The sequence below is a fragment of the Etheostoma spectabile genome, chromosome 6 (assembly GCF_008692095.1).
Source record: "Etheostoma spectabile isolate EspeVRDwgs_2016 chromosome 6, UIUC_Espe_1.0, whole genome shotgun sequence".
In the NCBI taxonomy this organism is placed as follows: Eukaryota; Metazoa; Chordata; class Actinopteri; order Perciformes; family Percidae; genus Etheostoma; species Etheostoma spectabile.
Window position 1 is genome coordinate 6,140,037 of NC_045738.1, and position 15,295 is coordinate 6,155,331.

Below are 15,295 nucleotides of genomic sequence, written 5' to 3' on the forward strand. Positions count from 1 at the left end.
GGCCAAGCACACAGCTGATGCGAATTCTCCACTGCCTCGTCAAAGTATATTTTTCACCCTTTTATTAATGGACAGTGTTGTGAAATTGAACACTATAGTAGGCGATATGCCAATGTTGTTTTCGATAAAAAAAAGTTGCAAAAAGCATTAAAAGGAGAAAAAAAATTGGACAAAATTAATCAAGGGACTTTTAGACTAGATAAAAATGTGCAAATAATTGTAACTATGACATTAATTAATTAAAGCACTAGTTAAAATTTGAAAGTGTGATGGATTTACAAGGACTATGGTTAACAGCTCCTCAGATCTCTGTAGGGTAAATTGAGACAGCTTGCTAGACTATTCGTGCAATCTGATTTTTCTTTTGCACGACTAAAAGATACCAAACAGAGAGAAAGCACATACAATCTCCACACAAAAAGGCCCCAGGCATCTTCTTGAATCATAATAGCACTAACTTTCTACATCACTAACCACTGATCTGCCACACTGCCTGTGTAAGGAGACTATTGATAAGTGGTAGGCTATACTGTGATTTATTTACATTTTTTGTGCATTTGCTAATAAAGTTTTTTTATTTAAATGAATATTGGCTATGGTTGTCTGTAAGAAGTTTTTTTTGTTGAATTTTTCAATTTGTAATAACAACACAACTGCTTTCAAATCCAGAACAGTCACTACATTTTTGCTCCAGTATGTCACCTTGCTGATGCACAATATTAGACAAAGTCTTCCCTATTATTTCTATTGGTTTGTGGCAGTATTAACTAAAACCATGAACGTAATATTTTGGTCGTTTTAGACATAGCTCTAATTTGGGTTGGTGGAATGAAGTAAGGCTTTTCATGACCAGCTTAATTCGTTAATTTTTCCAAAGTATACAGAAATACAAAGAGAGAAATGTTGACTTTACTCCTTAATTAAATGCATCAAGTCAAATTTCTTTAGAAAGAATATCGGGTTGTGAAAATAATATTCAATTGGACACATTTAGTTTGTATGTACAAGAAACTTGCAAACCAGCAACTAGAAAATGCAACCCATAAATGCAGTGAAATGTTCAACTGAAAAATCAAAAATGATTTATTGTACATTAAGTCAAAACCAACTACCAATAGATGAAAACTGTCAGTTTAAAGTCTTGTGTTTTATCAACAAAACTATTTCAAAAGAAATGTCAAACATAAAACATGTTTGATAAAACATAAAAAGCCGTGATCCCAGACTTTTTATAAGCACCTCATCTCATCTTCATTGTCAGTATTCATCACACAGAATGTTAAACAGATTTACACAATTTTGTCATATTTATAAACACTCATGAAACTATGTAGCTAATTTACTCTATACAAGTTCAAATCTTAGAACTAAAATATATACAATGTAAATAGAAACACTCCGTCATAGTTACATAAGCCAACATCTTTGTTAATATGTAACAAAGGCCAAAAATACAAATCGGATCTAAATTGTGATTAACAAATGGATGTACACAGTCCGGTGTAGTAAGTATGAAGTAACTTGAAATCCAAGTTACTTTATCTTCCCTTTGAATAACTAGCTAAAGTAGATGGTATACAACAACCACTACTGAGAAGACCCAGCATGAGTCTGTTGATGTTCCTCCAGTAGATGAGGAAAAGCAAAGGCTTTGTCACATTCTGTGCATTCGTAGACAACTTGGCCGACATGACTTTCTTGGTGCTGCTTCAGATGAGACCACTGGCTGAATGACTTATAGCACATTTCACAGCGGTGCTCGCCAACTTCTTTTTCAGCATGCAATCTCATATGCAAAGACAGAGCTTGTGCTGAATTTAATTCCATAGGACACTGGGTACATTTCAACTTGCTTTCCAATTGAACCGTGTCTTTTTGACGATGCCGTCGCTCATGTTCTCTGAGGTACCGCTTCCTGGCAAACGTTTTTCCACAAAGCTGGCATTCGAATGGCTTCTCCCTTTGGTGCTGTTTATTTTGATGCTCCAAAAGATCACTTTTTGAGTAGAACTGCATTGAGCAAACAGGGCAATTGTATAAGTCCTCTCCGGTAACGTCAATCTCCTCTTCTTCTTCTGCCTGATAGTAAGTTGGAGGGGATGTTTTAGCTGATGGACTTGAGTATTCAGCTTTCATTGTTGAATGCTGTTGATGGGAACAGTGGTGCTGGCAGAAAGCATCTTTTCCCAAAAAACTCTGGCCACAGTCTGTGCATTCAAATTCAGTATCTGATATAACATGAGTGTGATTGTGTTCTTTAAGCTTGCTTTCAGAGGGAAATGTCATTTTACAAATTTTGCATTCAAAGGTACCATCAGGATGCGTGGGAAAATGACACATCAATTCAGTGGCACTGGCAAAACACTGATGGCAAACTGGACATATGAAACCGTGTGATAGATCTTCATCTTTACTTTTAGAGTTATGCCTAGTTTCTGCTGAACTATCAACATGGGTCATCAGATGGCTGTGGAAGTGCCGCCAAGATGAGAAAAAACTATTGTTGCATTGATTGCATGAATATTCGCTAGTAGACGATGATAGTTGATGGGTGGTCTCGTGCTTTTTCAGGTGAGATGCATGCAGAAAATGTTTATCGCAGTCTGAACATGAGTATGGCCGCTCTTGGGCTGCCATGCAACCATGTTCTGAGAGCTCCTCTGGGTCTCTGAAACGCTGACTACAAACGCCGCAGCGATATTTAAGTTCTTTGGGGGATACGGATGAACTTTCAGTATGTGATGCAGCCTTCTCACGTTCTTCTGTTGAAATTGAAGGTGGGGGGCGATTGCCTGACTTGGAGTGGCTTTTTCGATGCTCAGCTCTACTACTCTTGGAGGGAAACACCAGATTGCATATATCACATGGGAAGTTCTCTTCGCGATGGGTAGACATGTGTTCTGCCAACTGTGAAGGTCCGGTGAAACTGAAGTCACACTTTGGACAACGGTATGGACGGCTCTTTCCATGAGTGTGCTTGTGGTTACGCAGTGCAAAGAGTGAGACAAAACCCCTGCCGCATGCCTGACACTGAAATTCAGACTTGTGCATTCGCTGATGCTGCTGTAATTGGGATGCCTGGAAAAAACATCTACCACATTCTGCACATTCATGTGGTTTTTCACCCAGGTGACACCGCTGATGATCCTCAAGACTTTCTGATGTTGGGAATGTCTTGCCACACACATGGCACGGGAAGTAAGGCGCAGAGTCAGAGTCGCTGTCCTCACTGCCGTTATTTTCATCTTCACCGCTTTCACCAGTTGTACTGACTTGACTGCTGGATTGTTCAGTGCTGCACTTTTCAGGTAAAGTTCTCCCAAAATCCAGCTGCTCTTTTTTATGCCATTTTCTATAATGTCTTGCAAGTGATTTTTTAACAGAATAGGCCTTGTTACAGAAACGACAAGTGAATGCATCATCTGGATGCTCTTCTCTGTAATGATTACATAAAGATGGTCTTGTCCAAAACCTGTAATCACACAGTTTGCAAGCAAAAGGCCTACTTTGGTCGTGGCATGTTCTGTGGATTTCAAGATCAGATTGGGTGTAAACCACCTTTGAGCAATCAGGGCAAGAGTATTTCCTATTATTTTCATGTAGCTTCATGTGTCTTTCAAGATTTCCTTGACTAGCAAACACTTGTCCACACTTAATACACGAATTGCGCTTTTTCGCTTGTTCCTGTCTTCCATGGTCTTCAAGGTGACTAATAAGCATTAAGCCATCTGTGAAGCTCATATCACATTCTGAACATTGGTACGGCACAGCTTTCTTCACTTTGCTTGAGCTGCTTTGCATCTGATTTTCTTCCGAATTTTGTGGGGATTCGTCCATTGTTGCATCTTTGTGGGAGAAGTTGGTCTGCAGAACCCCAGTGCCAGATGATGTGGAGGCTTCTTTAAACACGAGTACAGAGTCCTTCAGCACAAAATCAATTTGTGCTTTCAAAGGTACTTCCAACTGTTGGGTTGTACTTCTCTTTGAAATGCGTCCAAATCTACATTTCCTGTTGTGATTACGTAGAAGACTTTTATTCCAGAAGCCCCTGTTGCATATTTTACAGCTAAAAGGACACTTCATTGTGTGTACACGCAGATGACCTGTTAGTCCAGCTTTATTTGTAAAGGACATAGTGCACTTTGGGCAGGAAAATGTATTGGGGATCTCATTATCAAGTGATGTATCTAGTTTACAGATTAAATTAGCCGCATCACTAAGCTGTTTGTCACAATTCTCATCCAAAGGCTCTTCTTTGATTTTTGGTATATTCAACAGATGGTGTTGTAAGGGAGCAGTGGACACTGGTGGTACCTTTGTTTCCAGCTGGTGTGCATTTAAAAAATGCTCCTGAAGCTGTGAAAATAGCAAGAAACGTGAACTACAGTATGCACAAGAAAAGCCTTTTGGTGGGCTTTTAGAGGTTGACTGTGGGAGTTGGCCGACTGTGGACTTTGATAATCCTGTTTTTTTTTTGGGGCACTTTGTGGAATGACGCTGCATATAATCCTTCCTTATAAATCTCTCACCACAATAATCACAGGCATATGGCCGCTCTCCTGTGTGCAGTCGGGTGTGCACATCCAATTGCCAGCTGTTCCCAAATACACGGGGGCAGTGACTACATACATATTTGTGCTTGTTCAAATAAGGATCGATACGCTGTATAATTCTATTTCTCACTGCCTTAAGTGGGGTTGTCACATTTTCTGTTGGTGAATTGGTTTCCAGTGTAGTTTTTTTGGAAAACCTTCTGCACTTCTTCATCTTCAAATGCTTTTTCAGGGTTTTTTCATGAGAAAATGACGAGCCACAGCGTGTGCACTTGAATTGTTTAATAGTATGGAACAAGGTAACATGTCGGGAAAGCTTCAACTGAGTTGGGAAGCTCCTTGAACAGACTTCACACTCAAATGTCTCCTGCTTTTCTGCAGGCTCCAGGCAAAACCTATTTTGCCAACCTTTTCCAACATCATCCAAACTGATTTTGGGAATGCAGACTTCCAATCGCGTTCTTTTCCCACTACAGCGAGTCTGATGTACTTCCAGATGATCATACCTTGAAAAGCAGCTGTCACAGGTTTTACAGCGATAAGGCTTCACTTCGTTATGTGTCAAAATGTGACGTCTCAGGCTTTGTGATTTCATGAAAGTCTTGGTGCAGAATTTGCACTTGTACTCAGATTCAACTTCTGTTTGGGGCTTTTGTGCTGCTTCTCTGAGAGTAGGCGTCTTTGACAATGGAGTTGCAGCCTTGCCTTTGACTTTTGACTGCCCTTTTTCAACACCATCACAGAAAGCTTCATGCTGCAAACACATTATCCGACTTCTATATCCGTGTCCACAGTGCATACATGCATAGGGTTGCACACCGGTATGTGAAACAAGATGTCTCAAGAGTAACGATCTGTACCTAAACCTCTGTGTACAGTGAGAGCATTTAAACGGAAGCATCCTGGTTGCATTTGACCTTAAAGGCGTAGGGGCATGGCTCCGTTGTGAAGTGCTTTTACAGACATCACCATCAGGAGATAAGTCCGTATTGAGCTCTGTAGTTTCCCTGCAGTCCCTCTGATGTTGATTTATTTTTGTGAATCCAAAGTACTGCCCACATTTTGAGCATAGAAACAGAGTGTTTGTCTTGTGGCCATGGTGATGATTTCTCAGGCGGATTATCTTGAAAAATGTCCGTGGACAATAGGAACACTGATGTTTCCCCTTTTTCTTTGTGTCAGACTCCATTGTGACAAGATTTCTGGCTTGACCAGGCAAACACTTCTCATGATGAAGTTTAAGGTACAAGTCACGGTAAAACTGTTTTCCACAGTTGGAGCAGGATAAGGGTTTGTCTCCAGTATGTTTGATCATGTGGCGTAGCAAATAGCGGCGACTACGAAAATTATGGTTGCAAAATGGACACTGATTTGTCGACAACCCAGATATATGTGTAAGGCAATGTTTTCTTAGAACTTGGGGATGATTAAATACCTCCTTGCACAAGGAACACTGTAGTCGTTTTGGTCCATTCTGCTCTTTTACAGATTCCATGGACCGCTGTGGTTTTAATGGTGGTCTCTCATCAAGTTGACTTGTCTTGTTTGCCTTCCGTTTGTGGGTGTCAAGATGCCTAAGGAGATATGCAGGATACTGAAATTGCAGGTCACAGTCAGGGCATTGAAGCTTTCCCCTGTTAAGATGTGAGCTTCTGTGCTTGATCAGTTCTCCAATAGTTGGAAGAATCTTTCTGCAGACAGTGCACTGTATCCTCCTCTGGTGAACGCTTTTATGACTTATCAATGAGGCACGTTTCTTGAACCCTTTTCTACATTCCAGACAGCGGTATGGTCTTTGACCTCTGTGATTGCGCTCATGATTCTTTAACGACTGTGGTGTGTCAAAACATTTTTCACAAAAATTACAGCTCAGGGCAAGACTGCCATTTTCTTCACTTGATTTTGAGTTATTACTCACTCCAGTCATTGTTGTACTTGAAGTTGCTGGTTTGGGCAAGGTAGACAACAGTGAATTCCTGTACTTGAACATTTTGCCAGTGAGTTTAAACAGCTCATGTTTCTTCATATGTCTGTACTTCCCAGAAGCATGATAAAAAATTGCTGGACAAAGGTTGCATTTGTAATGTGGCAAAGTGTTGGGGGCTGCTTCTTTTTTTGTTTCCATTACTATAGGCCGTTTATTCTTTTCATTTTTGTTTAACTGCGTTTTCTGTTTAATTCCCTTTGTTTTTTTTGGTTCAATCTTCTCCTTTGATTTAACCCTCTCTTTTGCAAGCCGATTAACACACTCTCTGAGACAAAATGTTTTAATATGTCTATATCGGTTAGATGGTAAAGTAAAGGTAACGTGGCACAGGGGACATCGATATTTACCGGCAATTTTTTCCTTGCCACCACATATTGATTCTCTGACACAGTCACGCAAATGTCGAGCCCTGTTGTAAGAGTACTTGAAAAGCCGTGGACAAAGAGGACATTTGTATAATCCTGTTGTCTCATTCTCCAATTTTTGGCTTTTCCCACCATGGCGTTTAGTGGTACACAGACTTGATGAAACTGTTAAACCCTTTCCCTTGTGTACGTTGTGGAAGTGCTTTTTTAACTTGTCTGCAGTTATGAAGCTTTTACCACATACACTACACAGATGAGTTTTGGAGATGTCAACAAGCTTTACGTAACATTCGGGCAGATTTGGATACGGTTTGTTCGGTATCAGGTCCTTTTGTGGTGGTGTTTTAGTTTCTTTGATAACGACATCAGAATCTGTAACTGAAAGGTTAAGCTGCTTGCATCTTCCAGGTATACGCTTGTGTCTTCGCAGGCTACAAGACTGTGCAAAATATGAGTCACACCCGTTACACTTATAGGGTGTTTTGCCAGTGTGAGTCCTCATATGCTTGACATAATAAACCATTTTGGAAAATATGAGTTTGCACTTAATGCACCTGAGGGATCTGCAATGTTTTCTCTTTTTTGGTAGTTTGGAATCAGAAGAGAGAGGAGAGCTTTCTTTGGTTACACCACACACATGTTTCTCTGCTTGTTCCTTCCTCATTAGGTAGAGATTACAAGTCTTGCAAAACAGGAAATTGTGCACTGAATGGCAACAATGGTGGTGTTCAATTAGATCATCTACATTGTTTGTTGTGTGTTTGCAATCTGCACAATGATAAGAGTTACTCATTCCATTTACAGACTCTGAGGTCTTCAATATTATGACAGGCTGCAGACGTTTTCTCATTTGTATAGAGAATTTGAGTTTAGGTGCTTGGCCTTCTGAATAGTTTATACCGTTACTGTCCGGTCTGGCCCCAGAACTGTCTTTATCGTGACTTGAGTCAAGTTTTGTTTCATCAGCATCACATGAAGAATCGTCTCTTGACAGAGGTTCACCATACAGCACACCAAGGACTGACAGATCCACTGCAGATGTGTCCAACTCCAACAACTCACTTGCATTTTCAGCAATATCTACATTAACACTTCCTGTTTGTTTGGCCACTGGACTTTGGTGTAGTGGCTGTTGCTGATCTGGAGAAGTTGAATTTGTAATCTCTGCTGGACTTTTCCATTCTTTTTGTAGACAGGGATTTACGTCTGTGCTTGAGGTGTTTGACTGTGAACAAGATTCTAAACCATTAGAAACACTTGGCTCTTTACTGTCACTAGTCACAGGATGGTCAGTGCAGAATGGTTCTATAGAGGATGATGTGGTTTTCTTCTCTGCTGCACTTGTCAATTCGTTTTTTGAACAGGGATTAACATCTGTACCGAAGCTATTTGGCTGTATGCAGGATTCTGAATGACTTGCAACACATTGCTCATTTTTGTCACTGGCATTGCTGAAATCACTTATCACAGCATGGCTCCAACAAATATTATCCTGAGTTACACTTTTCAGAAGACAGGATTCAACATCATGATCGTTAATATTCAAGGTACTTTTGCATTCCCTTAGTTCACAAGTGACATCTTTACAATCTGACACGTTCATAATCAGTGGATCTGAAGATTCATAGGCATTTGACTGGATCTCTTTCTCCTGAAAGTTAGTTTCCATATTTTCATCTTGACCATCAGTGGGGTTAGGATTTGGGGATTTCTGCTCATCAAATTCTTTATTTTTAAATGCACCCGATTCCTTTCCTTCAATTTTTAGGTCACTTTTGTCCTGTGCGTCTTCTCTTGATGACTCATGACCACTTGTCAGGTTGGGAGTATCATTTTTTTGGTCAAATGATTCCTTAATTTCCTTTCTTAGGACTTTCTCATCTGAGTGATCTTGCTCATTGTCCAATGTAGTCATACTATTTGGAGCAGTTGCAGCAATTTGCACCTCCTCATTGCCATCAGGGTAATCCTTTAATCCATCACCAGCCAAGTTTTCATGGCCACTCATTGAGAGGTTTGAGTTTTTTCTTTGAGTGAGAACTCTCTCCACATCCTCCTCTCTTGTCTGATCTGGACAACCACCATGATCCTTTAGATCCTCTACAGTCTCACTACTTGTAGTTGTCCCCATGCTAAATGTAGTAGAGAACCGGTGGTGTCCTGTGTAAGATTTGACATTTTCTTCCATCTTGTCTTGTGCCCATTCAACTTTGTTTTCTCCTGTTGTCACATTTGATGTACTTGGTAGAATTACATTAGTCTTTGACATATTAGGGCACAGACTCTCTGTCGGAAGCATCACATTTCCAGTATCAGTGAAAAGCCATTCTGATGAGCTGTGTGCTGTAGCAATACCAGTTTTTGGTTTTGGAACTGAATTACTTGCCATGAGTTTACAAGAGGGCCTTGTTTCACCCACTTCTGCTTCCGAGCAGCTACTGACATCTGAGTAGTCTTCAAGAAATGATGTAGCTAGCATTCCACAGTCTTGCTTAAGTTCTTGTAAATCTGTTGTAAAAGATGAAGGATAAGATCCCAATGTCAATAATCCATCTGCACCAAAATCTGAGATACTATTTCCGCATCTTGGCAAGTAATCTTTTTCCATTTGATTTACATCAGCTTGCCATGGTGTTTCCTTGCAGTATCTTTGATAAAGACAGTCTGGACTGGGATTTTCAATACTGGGATTTGAGTTATAGTTTGTGTTGAAGTTTGAGTTTGTTGCAGGGACATCATGTGAAGCCAATGCATTGGGAAAGTCATGATGTCCAATTAAGTTCTCTATATGCTGGGAAAGACTTCCCTCTGACTCTGATGTCCTTCTCAAAGTGTTCGGATCTGATGATAGAGGTGGAATGTTATGGAAGTATGAATCCCACCCATTGGCCATTCTCTGCAAGGAATGGAAGCCAGGGCTTATTTTCCCCAAACCTGAAAACACAAAAAAAAACAGAATTACAAAAGACAAACTCCAACCATTTTCATGTAAAAAAGAATTACCCTACACCATAACTGAAAAGAAAATTCTGACCTTTTCATGGACACACAGAACCTGGACTATCCAGGATGATGTGGGTAACATCTAAATAGAAACCTGGGAAAATAGATATTAATATTAATATTACTGTGAACATTTTACAAGCCACTAAAGACATGTATTCAACAAATTATGTAAAAATTCATTCAATTCAAAAATTCAAGGTATGGGGGGGAAGACACTGGGTCAGGCTCGGTTTGAAAAACCACCACGTGGTCACAGCCATGTTGGCTCACTACCCAAAATGTGAAGGGCTCCAGGGTGCATTGCTAATACAGCTCAGTCAACCTGAGTCAATAATATATTCTAATATTTAATGCTCAAATGCAGCCCGTTATTGATATGTACTACACTACTAAGGCTTATGCACTGCCAATGCCACTATAAGCATGTGGTTGTTATGATGCATTCTGTCCACTGGAGGAACTTTCAACATTCGCCTGGCCTTGAAGGGGACTACGTCACGGCGCATTGCATTTCCGACACGCCGCTCTCTGTTTACTATCATTTTGTACCACTAGCACACAGCCACAGATGCAAATCAACAGAGAACTAAGCTAAACGGTACTGTCACTACTATTTTAGGGATTTATAAGCAACCCGTTACTTGCAGACTGGCACATTACTGAAAATACATCTTTTAGAAGGCAATATATGAAGTCAAAGCTACTCTGACAGCTATAGGGCAGCTACCGTAACATTCACTTTAGCTGTCTCCATGAAGCTCCTATAACTTACAACCCAGTTAGGAAACAATAACAAGCTAACTAATGACAAAATAAGCATTTTGGCTTGGAGGATGTCAATTTTAAAGTCATGTTAAAACTATTTCCAATTTTTCTTCTGATTTCTAGCCACAGCTTGTCACTCACTAACGTTAGATGCTCTGTGATGGTAATACCTCACAACGCCTTGGGCTTCTCACTCCCACGAACATACTGCTCATCAGCTTTGGCATGCGGGTAGGACAAGGTGAGGAGAGGGAGATTAGTTAACGTTAGTCAATAGAAGAAGGGTTGGTGCAAGGACACATAGCTACCAAACTAACAACTGAAATGTAAGGGGAGAAGCCAAAAGGTCGGTGCAATATCAACTAGATATAGTGTTGCTCAACTTGATGCACAGTGCTTGACCCAGGCAGAAAAAATAGTGGCTTAAGTTATTTGTAATCCAATGTACCATATATATCCTAGATCTATCTTGTCAAACGTGAGGAGATGCTGTTTTTGTGTTTTCTATCATTTTTGGACTGTGGTTTGGACAAAATAAGCAACCTGAAGATGTCACCAATACCACATTTGATGGCTATTTTTTTTCTTCTTTTATACATCAAATAGAAGAAATGTTGAAGCAATAGGTTAAATGAATGAATGAATTGATAATACAACAAATTGGTGGCAGCTATTTTTGACTCTGCTTTTTAAGGTTTGCCTGGGGTTAGTTGGACAGGTGTAAGAGTCTTTATGAGCTCAGGCTGAGTGTGGCTGTGTAGTCTTTTTTTCTTTTGAGGCAGGCTTTGACTGTCTGTGCCCATGCACCAAACAGGCACTTATAATACCTGGCCTTCTTGGAGTTTCTGGGTGGGATCCTAGAGGAAACTGCTAGGAGACTCCATAGCCACACAACTGAAAGACTTTAGCACTCATATGGGCAACAACAGAGAAACCTGAACAGGGATAATTAGGAGGAATGGCCTGCTTGATCTGGACCTTAACCTTTTGTGCTTTGTTAATGGAATTCTGTTCTTGTCATGTATTTTCTGTATGTATTGTAATAGTACTAGTTTGTTTAGAGGATTGTTACATTGTGGGAGTGTAAGAGTCTGGGAAGGAGGTCTAGGACAGAGCATCAATACGTGAGTGGCCAACAGGTTGATTAGTGAAGCTAATGTGTTCCTGATGTCTAACTGGACAGTTCTGCGATAAAGCCAAAATACAGTGGATAACTCTGAATTATTCCTACAACATAATTCTACATTGTCCAAAACACCATGTGAGCATTAAACAAGTCATGAGGTATGGGTGCGGAGTTGGATCAGGTGGCCGGAAAGACTACTAGACAGACCTGGCAAAACCAAAAGGTGTTGTAAGTGTGAAGCAGGAACACCTTGACCAACTGCCTTTTTGCTCTGAGGGCAAAGCAAAGTAAGGGGAGTTAATCTTGCCCCTTATAACCTCATAAGGAGCAAAAGGCAGAGCAGGATTCCCAGGGCTCGGTTTACACCTATCGCCATTACTAGCCACTGGGGGACCAAAGGCAGGGTGGGGGAATGCCTTTTAATGTTGAAACCTCATAAAGTGAAATTTTCATGTGAGCTGAAACTAAACTTAAAAGAACCTGTTTTACCTGGTTTTGAACGTCTGCAGCCATCTAAATCTCGAAAGACGTTATTCCTGGCTGCCTGTAAAATTAAAGGAAATATTATTAATGCTATCACTTGTTATGCATTTTTTTTGTACAGGATTAAAAAAAAAGGCATTTTGGCAATTGATCAAGACAAGACAGAACTCAAAGCTTGTGCCTGTTAAATGGATAAGGCTGCTATCTCTGTGCCACAAGTAGAGAAAAATGTAAGAATATGATAAGAATCCTAAGATATTGAAAAACGTTTAATTTTTCAAAACATCTACAGCCAGATGTGCATGCTTACAAGTACAGAAATGACAGCCTTGTCCCACATATTCTTAAACGGGCTTGCAGGACTCCATAATGCGACCTAAAACCATTTTCTGGGACAGTATGCACTACTCGCACCTGTGCAACCACAGATTTCATATTGAAAAACAAGGAGGGAGTGAGTCTGCCAGAGTTGGCCAATGTGTGTGAGAAGGGGAGGGTCCGTGAGTAATTAGTCAATTGTGAGGGTAACATCACCTACACTCATGTGTTTCACTTTTGTGGCGTCACACTTATCATCCTTCAAAGTCAACCACGGCAAAACATGCACACGCTGTTGCAAGGTGCTGTTGTTACAATGTTTCCAGGAAATTTGTGATGTTGCCGTCCATAATCTATTCATGTGTGGTGATCCGCAGCCAGTTCATCCATTTTGTTTGCCAACAACTGTACAATGGCGAGGAAATTGCTTTCTAGAGATAGCCAATAAGGTGTTAGTTTTGGCCTAGTCTCCCATTGCTAGTCTGGCTAGTCCACACAGTATTCTGGAATGGGAGAAAAACATGCTCTGGTTCATTTGCATTTCTTTAAACCAATAACAATTGTATTGTGCTGTGCTAAGCACCGGCCGGATCAACTGTGCCACTGTAAAACAGCCTCTGGAAGGAATTTGTTTTTGTGGAACATGTGTACATCAAAAGCTGTTCTAGTCACTTAACATAAAACAGTAATATCTTTGTATTCACAGATATATTTGCATTTTAAAAAAGGAGAATTCCGGCCAATTTTTATGTTCAGCTTGATTGCTATAAATGTAAAATAATTGAAAATACCCCAACCTAAATTGGTGCAGGCAACACTGAGTAGCTGCAGCTACATGTACAAGCTTCCACTGAGCTAAAACGGCAGTTAAAGGGGCAAGTTTTAGAGTGCCTTTGTGCCTCTTAACAGATACACAATGCAATTCTTTTCATGTTGTCTGTACAACATGAACAGGACCCGTACGTAACATTAAGATGCGTTTTGAACTCAGACATTGTTTTAATTCACTTACCCTGTCTTGATCTTGCCAGTGGGTAGCTTGCCTGGTTAGCTGCTTGCAGCTAACTGTTAGCTGCTATTGATAAGTGCGTTCAGCCAGGCTTTTGTGAAAATCATAAAGCAGCAGTTCCGAGTGTATTCGCCTTCGTTCCCGCCTTCCTCGCCTCCCGCAGCCGACAAGAATCCCCCGAGTGCCCTGTGGTCTGGTAGGTGTCATCCATGCCTTCGTGGCGACAAATTGTAGTTGATATCTGCCTCAAAAAGAGGTAATTGAACACTGTAGCGGGTATGACCATATCAGTAACTATGTAACTACATGGAAACGAGACAAATATGCATGTGGCTTGTACAGTAATAACGTTACTGCCAGCTGTAGCTCGGGCTTAGAGCAACTGCTTCATCTGCCTGCTGCACCTCTCTGTCTGGTTCTTTCCAACTCTTGTGAGGATAATTCTTCGTCTGTATTCTCGGGTTCTAATAAAATAAATAAGGACGACCATCAAACTCAAAAGGCTCTTCTGTGTGTTTTATATCTACTATATTCTCCTAGTTACGTTACTTCAAGCTTCTTCCCTTGTGAACAACTCTACTCTTCACACACGATCTGCATCTTTTGTGAAAATCATAACGCAGCGGTTCCTTGTGTATTTGTAGCTCATCCATTTGTGTGTGATCAATCTGGTGTTGGTGAGTAAGAGGCTGGGCAGTGTTGATGTGTGTGGTAGATTCCTTAGCCGGACAGGCAGCCTTTGTCCCCGCCTTCCTCGCCTCCCTCAGCCCACAATTCCCCAAGCGCCCGATGGTATGGCGAGTGTCCTCCATGCCTTCGCAGTGACAAATTGTAGTTTATTTCCTCCTCAATTTCCTTCTTGTGGGATTGTTTTGTCGGCTGCGGGAGGCGAGGAAGGCGGAGAAAAAGGCTGCCTCCCCAGTTAAGGGAACTAGCACACAGATTGACACTGCCAAGCCTCTTACTCACCAACAACTGATCAATCACACACAAAATTGATAAGCTACAAATACACACGGAACTGCTGTGTTATGATTTTCACAAAAGCCTGGCTGAACGCGCCTCACAAGAGTTGGAAAGAACCAGACAGAGAGGTGCAAGATGAAGCAGCTGCTCCAAGCGCAAGCTACAGCTGGCAGTAACATTATTACTGTGCAAGCCACTTGCATATTTATTTTCCATGTAGTTACATAGTTACTGATATGTCATAACGACTACAGTGCTCAATTACCTGTTTTTGAGGAAGAAATAAACTACAATTTGTCAGCGAAGGCATGGAGAACACCCACTACATCACCCGGCGCTCGGGGGATTGTTGTCGGCTGCGGGGGGCTGAGGACGAAGGCTGCCTGCCCGGCTACGGAATCTACCCCACAGATCGACGCTGTCAAGCCTCCTACTCGCCAACAACAAATCGACCACACACAAAATGGATGGGCTACAAATACACACGAAACTGCTTTTTTATGATTTTCACAAAAGCCTGGCTGAACACACTCATTAATAGTAGCTAACTGCTAGCAGCTAGCTCTAGCAGCTAACCAGGCAAGCAAGCCACCCACCGGCAAGATCGAGACAGGGTAGGTGAAATAAAACAATGTCTGAGTTGAAAATGCTTGAAAATCTTGATGTTACGTAAGGGCCCTGATCATGTTGTACAGGCATATTAATTGCATTGTGTGT

At 41.0% G+C, this 15,295-nt stretch overlaps 1 protein-coding gene across 1 annotated transcript in view; it reads right to left on the bottom strand.

Moving 5' to 3' along the window:
- Window positions 1-902: 902 nt before the first annotated feature.
- znf1035 (zinc finger protein 1035) overlaps window positions 903-15,295 on the bottom strand; it is a 21,425-nt gene continuing 7,032 nt past the window's right edge. Inside the window, exons 2-4 of the mRNA XM_032518254.1 lie at window positions 12,292-12,346; window positions 9,940-10,002; window positions 903-9,839 (exon numbers count right to left, since the gene is read on the bottom strand). Coding sequence (XP_032374145.1) covers window positions 1,588-9,798 — 8,211 coding nt within the window. The 5' untranslated portion in view covers window positions 9,799-9,839; window positions 9,940-10,002; window positions 12,292-12,346 and the 3' untranslated portion in view covers window positions 903-1,587. The remainder of the gene's footprint in view (window positions 9,840-9,939; window positions 10,003-12,291; window positions 12,347-15,295) is intronic.